Below are 7,380 nucleotides of genomic sequence, written 5' to 3'. Positions count from 1 at the left end.
GGTGACCTTTTTTTTGTTGCTAAAAAATCACGCCTTATCAACAATTTGTATATATGGGACCAAATACTAATAGACCAAAACACATTTGTAAAAATTCCAAATTTATTGCGGTTCCTAAGGTTCCTACATTAAATTAATGTATCTATCTATAAGTGCATTCTTTGTCTTGGTTTTTTAACAGTTCGCAAAGTCGGAAATCTACTAATGTCATCTATTAATATCCTATCGCTTGCGATACAAGCAAGGTTTGAGAGAGAAAGCTTTCATCTTGGTGTTCTTGGGCACATGACGCATCTTCATGAATTGGAAGAAGTAGAAATAGTTAACAGCCACATCCTTCTTGATAAGATCGAATCCACATGCATTGAGGCAACGCACAAACTCCCGCACATCCTCGAATCGCGACTGAATCTCCGCGATATAGACACTGCCGTGCAGATTGAGCACTCGATTGGCCTCCAGAAAGAACTCGTTCAGATCCGTGCCCATTAGTGAGAGGCAGTATACGGCCACGTCCAGAGATCGAGCTTGAAGTGGAGTATCCGTCATGTTGCAGGCAATGATGTCGCTACGAGCAGCCACCAAGTCCATGGAGTACACCTTGTTGGGCACGGATTGTGCCAGTTTGCCCTCGCCGCAACCAAAGTCGCCAATTATGGCTGTTTTGGGTATCTTCATGATGGTCTTGATGATGCGATTGAGCGGATTGATGGGCCACTTCTCCACCTGCTGACGGTAGCCAGCGTGATAGGCCTCGAAAGCGGAGCTATCCTTGCGGAAAAGTGCCTCCGCCTTGCGACTGGTCGTCGAGTAGAGCTGCTCGTTGATGTACCGGAAACGTCCGCCCAGGAGTTCCGATTGCAGCCTACTGGCCAGCGAGTTTGCAGCCGGCGTGGATGAGCTGGTGGCCTCCATGGCCTCCACAGCCGCCTGGGCCAGTTCAGGTTTCAGTTTAAGTTCCTTTTTGCCACCTTTTGTTGCCTGCGTTGGTGGTCGCTGTTTCTCGATTTTTCCGGACATCATCTTGTGCATGGCCCGGATGCCATCCTCCACATCGTCATCATCATCTGAGGAGTCAAGAGGTCCTCTGACCTCACGGTAACTGAATTTTCCAGCTGCAGTGTTCACATTCAGATTTTCTTCTGGCACAGCGCCCTTCTTCTTTTTGGGCTTCTTTTTTTTGGGTTTCTTCTTCTTTGGTTCTCTGGCGGCGACTCCACTTCCGGAAGGATTCGGCTCGAACTCAATGATATCGCCTTCTGTCTCCCAGGGCGGCACTTCGAAAGGCTTCATTTTGCGATGGAAAATTGTAAACAAATGAAACACGTGAAGTCTACGTTCTATGAGTTATCGTACTTTTCGATAACGATACAGACGCATTTTTGAGAAATGCCTAACGCGTTTTGACAAAAGAGTGCGGGCTACTTGAAAAATGTACATATTACTCAAAATTGTCTGTGAAGAATTTAAAAAGGTTAAAATAAAGGAGAAAACCATTTCTTTCACGTATTTTTTTATTTTTGCACTAAGCTAGAGTTCAACAATTTTGTGAGTTTATCTGGTTGTTTTTCTCTGTATTAGTTTGTAATTTTCGGTTTTTGCTTTGTTGTTGTCGTATGAACTAAATAACTTAGCATCTAGTAGAATATTTATACAACTCAATCGACAAAAGTGCTGTTTGGAAAGTTGTCTGTTTTCATCGCTTATCTTATAGCCTAGAACCGTAACTATGACAATCAGTTTACTTGTTTAACATACAGATACAGACCATTAATTTGCATTTATTTTGTTTTGAATTCGTGTTACTAGGTTAGAAAAGTCTTACTAACTAGTTTTGTTTCCCAACAAACCGTATCATCCTATATCGCATTCTTCAATTTCTCGTTCTTGATTTTCCGTTGCGGTTTTGAGCCAATCGAAAGCAGTTTAACCAGCTAAAAACATTGCGATTTACAATTGCTATAGACTAAATATAATTGTTTAGTTCTAATTGCCTTAATGGGTCTCGAATCGTGTGGATAATTGCCTGTTTAAGTGTATGTATACGTGGATTCTCCTGCTGGCTGACTATTTGGAAACGTATCTATTGGCTTTGTGAAGCGTTTACACAAATCTCTAACATAACTATTCGTAGCGATTACTGTAGTTCATTAAGGTTAGTTGTATAAATTAAAGCATTTCTTTGTAATACAAAAATATAGCTACAACGGAATCGGGTAGACGCAGACGTTCCATATATATCGAGTGATCGGCAGATCTAAAGATAGCGATTCGGGCCGAGTATCCCCGTCAGTGTGCAAGGTATTGTGGATCCCTTCTTCGAAGACCGCCGCTTCTAGGTGCTGTAAAATTGCGCTAATCTAAGCTATCGAACGCTCGGCATGCAACTGGCTCTCTCTAGTCATCTATGATCAGTGAACTCACTGCTTAGCCTACGAGTAATTAAATTACAGTTAATAGTTGACGACGACGGCGGCGACAGCCCTTAAAACTTGTGTGGTGAACCGGATTATATTTAAAATATAACAGTGGATTGGGCGGGCGCCCATTAGCTTAGTAGCTAGCCTCGTGCCCGGCCAGAATGTACAGATCGTGTCCCTCCTCGCTGCCCAGGGAGCCGGTCCTCAGCAGCTGGCTCTCCAAGGCCACAACCCTGTAAGAAATTGAAGTAACCTTTTACTAAAGAGTTCTGAAAAGCAAGAGTTAAAGGTTTTCATACTTATCGCTGCCCAGCAGCCTGTAGGTGCGACTCATGTCCTTGATCTCCTGCGTCACCTCGCCATTGCGCAACGACTTTCCCTGCATGCCGTGCTTATGGAATGCCAAAACGCTGTCCGGCAGACAAACTGAAATCGATTCGCACAATGAAGGGCATATCTTCTGCGAATGCATATCCAATCGCTTACCAATACTGTCCACGTTGAAGTCAAAGTTGAGCTGCGATACCATCTTCTTGTGCTGCTTGGGGTTCCCCTGCAGGGTGACCACCTGAATCAGATTGCCGTAGCAGACCAGAATGGCGTCCTTCTCCACCTGGTGCACACGCACCACCTTCAGCAGGTCGCGTCGCGGCACCATCGTGGCCATGGCGTCATATTCCAGGTCCTCCGAGTGGAACCAGCTGGCACCTGCAATCACGGAATTCCATTATGAGCATATATTTGATTTCCAATCACTAATTGCACTCACTGTTCATGTTGATCAGCTCCAGCTTGAGGCAGCCGTTCATGGCCTTTCGCACACCCGTACACACAATCGGGTATTCCAACTCCGGCGTGATAATCATCTCGAATACGGGCGTATGTCCATTCTGAACGCAGCCGTGACCTCCGCCCTGAATACTGATGGCTGGCCACTCGCACTGCTTGAGCAGCATAAACTTGTTCAGTGGATCGTACCACTGCATCAGGAAAATGCCGCTGGGCGTCGCGCCACAGAGGTATTTGTATCCGTTATACGGATTTCGTGTGACACAGCACTGTGTGCAGCACTTTGTGTCCGGCACCTTGGTGGTCAGAGCGAACTTGCGCGGAACCAGTCGCTCCGGGATCTTGTTCATGTGCAGCGAGAAGCGTACCGTCTGTTTGGAGTGCAGAGCCACCAGGTCGTGCCTGTAGAGCTGGCAGGATTTTCCTGAAAAATGGATTGCATTATGTACAAGCTCATCCAATGAAGCAAGAATCTTGCACCCACCTGACAGACTCATGAGCACATCCTTGATGACATACAACCAGGTGGTGCGGCGCGGGAACAACTGATCGATGGCCGCGTCGTGCAGTTCGTTCATGTTGAGGTTGTAGATGCCCTCCTCGGCGCCGATCAGCAGATGCTGGTCCCGCGTCTCCGGATGAATCCACGAGGCGGTGCAGTGCACGCGCAGTGGGCAACCGTTGAAGATCTTGGAAAAGCAGGCGCCCATGTGCACCTTGGGAGTGGGCGGCAGTCCGTTGGAGATGGGTCGAGGTGGCGTGTGACGGCGTTTGTGGGAGCGCTTCGGTGGTACCGGTGGGGTGTTGTTCAGCAGATCCGGTTGCGCCTCCTTCTCCGCTGTTTTATATAGAGAGAATACTAATTAATTTACGTTTTTATTGGGTATTGCACATGCACTGACCTTCGTCATCGTCCTGGGTGCCACCATCGCTCAGGCTGCGTGTCCTCGAAGACTTGCCCATGTTTTCGAGCAACCCAATCAACTGATCCATGGAGCTATGGCGTCGAGGCGAGTCCTCCAGACCATTCTGGGAATTAAAATAGAGGTAGTTAAATAGTTGAACCCATTTTAAGTTGTATTCCCTCACCTGGTTGTTCTCATGCCGGTAATCACAGTTATTGCCCGCCGAGCTCGATCCCGCTGGCGTTTCACCAGAGCTGCTCCTCAGCAGGTTCTGGTAGAGATGCGAGGAGTTGCTCGACGAGGGTCCATCGTTATCCCTGGATCCGGTCGCTCCCGCTCCGGAATTCGCCGTTGGGCTATTGGAATGCGAGAAGCCATCGCCGGCCGACTTTGTAGCCGCTTGGGGAAGAGCATCCAGCTCGTGCTTGTCCAGGAGGCCATTGGTGCCACCTGCTACTCCTCCGCTGCTGCTTACGTTGCTGCTGCCGCCTCCGTTGCCGCCTACGACTGCATCGCCGCTGGAATTATCGAGGAGTAGGAGGCGATTATAAAACGAAGCTGATGACGCAGAGGACGAGATGCTGGATGTGATCGGCGCATGACCATGGCCGTTGTTCGAATTCGAATTGGAGTTAACGTGGGGATGTGCCGCCTGCGATGCCTGAGCCGCGGCGGCGGATCGGTAGTTGCTGCTGTAACGCAGATAGTGCGCCGCAGAGGCGGAGCATCCGGATCCGGAACCGTTGCCAGCACCGGATCCGTTCCCAGGAACGGCGGCAGCAGCATTATTCATGGCCACATCGGCAGCCACCAGTTCATCGTCGTCGGCATCGATGCTGGTGGTGCGCAGGTTGGACATGCCGAGACCCATGCCAAATCCCATACCCATGTGGCCAACCACATGGGAGCGCATGCCCAGGTAGGCACTGAGACCTGGCATGGAGGCCAGCGAGGCGGACGAGCTGATGTTGTTGGCATTGGCGGTCACCAAGCCGCTGGATATGGACGAGGTCATTGGATGGTGGTGATGGTGTTCCTGCTGTGCCGCCTGATGTGCCTGCTGCTGCTGCTGCTGCGGCAATTGATGGGGCTGATGCTGATGCAGATGATTCGGATGGTGGTGATGCTGGTGGTGCTGTTGGTGCTGATGATGAGTGGTGCCGACTGCTGCGCCTCCGCTGCTGCTGCTGCCGTTCGCGGCTGCCCCGCCTGCTCCTACTCCTACTCCTCCTCCTCCTCCTCCGGCGGCTCCTCCATTGTGGGAGGAGCAGCTGCACTCGGCGGCGAGTGGATCTTTGGTGTCGCTGTTCAGTGGCAAGGTCGCTCTGCGGAGCGTTTCAGACAATCGGATGGATTCGAGAGATCAAGAGAAGAGAGGCGAGAGAGAGAAAAGAGAGCCGAGATGTTGAGCGTCCTTCTTCGATCGGTTAGGTAAACACTATATGGCTATATAGCTTTTCGATTTCTTGTTGTTCGGGGGGTGGTGAGAGCGTGATTGGGTGGGTTCTGGTGGTTCTGTTGTGGTGGTTGAGTTCGAGTTCGAGTTTCGTGTGACGGAGGAGGCAGGAGGAGCTGACCCCCGGCTCATCCTGACTGGCATGCAATTGGGGTCCCTTATTTGTGTTTGTGTCTTTTTGTAGCATGCAATCGAATTGATAAACTCCCGATGGGCAAAACCGCAAGGGTGGCAGTAGAGTGTTAAGCGGATTACGCTTTTAATGAAATTATTCGCCACCCGCGAGGGTTAAGCCCACTTATTGGTGTCCTAGTTGGTAGTTGTTTTTTTTTATTGGACGCAAGGTAAATAAATAAATAAATGAACTAATATGAAGCCATAAATTATGCATGAGATGCAAAACACAAATGCTCAAAGATACACAAAACACATCGCAGCACATTCACAATCACACACACGCAAATGAAAATGGAAAATGCTTGAATAGAAAATTGCCTTGCACATGAATGCACAGAGACAGAAAGAGCATGGGAAGCAAACACAAACAATAAACAAAAAAACAGCAGCAAAAAATTTCAAAAAAAAAAAAAAAAAAGGAAAGAAGAGAATTACAAAAAAAGCATGGAAAATTAATTCTAAAAACAAAATGCCAGGAATGTTGGCCAAATGAAACAAGTCGGAATCAAGCAAAAACAAACAGAATTTGCTGGAAAATCTCAACAGCTGCTTGCGATGAGGGCAAGACGAAAAGTTGGCCCAAGGAATCCCATTTTCCATTTGCCGAATTAGTTTTCTGAATTTTCAGTTGGTGTTAGCATAATTGCAATTTGTTTTCCATCGTCTTGTTTCTGAAGGCCAAAAACAGCTTAGACCCCTCGGAATCTCCTCAATCACTGCGATGGCCAATAATGCTGCATATTTCAGAGGATTTCGGGTCCTACATTGGACAAATCAACACTGGACGATCACGACTACGTGTGGACCTTGGCTGTCCAATAATAATAATAACAATAAAAGCAATGCGACGCCCATTTGCACACACATCAAATAAATAAACAATAAACATGGGAAAAAGGGTCCAGAGGCTGGACAAATCGAGCGCCCATCGATGTATAAATTCTCCCTTAAAAAACAAAAAAATATATATATAAACCAATTGTTCCGTATAAATTAGTTGAGAACTGCTTTTCTGGTTTTGCACCCGGCCAAATAATTGAGCCATCGAAGGGGTCATTTTCGGGCGTCCCACGGTGCGTATGCTCAACGTGCGTTTTTCTTTCTCGCTTGGTTATTTTATATTTGCTCTCTCTCTCTATTTTACGAAATTCCTCGCATTTCCCCATGGCTTTCCATCGATAGACAAAGGCAAAAGTTTAGGCGGAATAAGAGGCAAAAGTGAACAAAGCCTCGCCCAGACAATAACCGACAAAACAAAGAAGTTGGCCAAACAAAGAATGCGAGAGCAACAAGAAGAACTAACTTATAAGATGGTAGATGGAAGAGGAACAGCAACCGTAACTTAATACGGTTTAAATGGACGCAGAACGAGCCGAAAAAAAAGGAACGTAATGAAAATGTAGCATGTATATGGGATGGGCCATCTGCCTGGCCGGTAATAAACCAAGGTGGCCACAAGATGAGCTGCTGCTCCTGGTTCATAATAATAATGATGCAGCAGCTCCGGCGGTGAGGATTTTGCGTGCGTGTGGGTGCGGTTTGGCATCTGATGGCTGCCAGGATGGCAAACACTCATTTGCATGTGTGTGTGCATGCATACATGTGAGAAGGTGGCGCAGAAGAACCAAAACAT

At 47.7% G+C, this 7,380-nt stretch overlaps 2 protein-coding genes across 5 annotated transcripts in view; both read right to left on the bottom strand.

Annotated features, from left to right (window-relative positions):
* Positions 1-84: 84 nt before the first annotated feature.
* On the bottom strand, positions 85-1,403 carry LOC6735224 (ribosomal RNA-processing protein 8). Its single transcript, XM_002082161.4, has one exon. The coding sequence runs from the start codon at positions 1,291-1,293 to the stop codon at positions 223-225; it is 1,071 nt and encodes a 356-aa protein (XP_002082197.1). The 5' UTR covers positions 1,294-1,403; the 3' UTR covers positions 85-222.
* A 93-nt stretch (positions 1,404-1,496) lies between these two features.
* LOC6735223 (mitogen-activated protein kinase kinase kinase kinase 5) overlaps positions 1,497-7,380 on the bottom strand; it is a 50,918-nt gene continuing 45,034 nt past the window's right edge. For 2 of the 4 annotated variants that reach the window (XM_016168495.3, XM_016168498.3), the window contains 7 exons: positions 4,299-5,439; positions 4,112-4,238; positions 3,694-4,047; positions 3,190-3,633; positions 2,907-3,128; positions 2,720-2,846; positions 1,497-2,653 (listed from right to left, as the gene is read on the bottom strand). In XM_016168495.3, the coding sequence (XP_016028540.1) occupies positions 2,554-2,653; positions 2,720-2,846; positions 2,907-3,128; positions 3,190-3,633; positions 3,694-4,047; positions 4,112-4,238; positions 4,299-5,439 (2,515 nt within the window). In that variant the 3' untranslated portion in view covers positions 1,497-2,553. The remainder of the gene's footprint in view (positions 2,654-2,719; positions 2,847-2,906; positions 3,129-3,189; positions 3,634-3,693; positions 4,048-4,111; positions 4,239-4,298; positions 5,440-7,380) is intronic. The other 2 variants (XM_016168496.3, XM_016168497.3) reach the window with 1 other exon arrangement.

Source organism: Drosophila simulans, chromosome 2R (assembly GCF_016746395.2).
Source record: "Drosophila simulans strain w501 chromosome 2R, Prin_Dsim_3.1, whole genome shotgun sequence".
Taxonomy (NCBI): domain Eukaryota; kingdom Metazoa; phylum Arthropoda; class Insecta; order Diptera; family Drosophilidae; genus Drosophila; species Drosophila simulans.
Note: the sequence above shows the minus strand (reverse complement) of the source record. Positions and strands in the feature narration are given on the sequence as shown.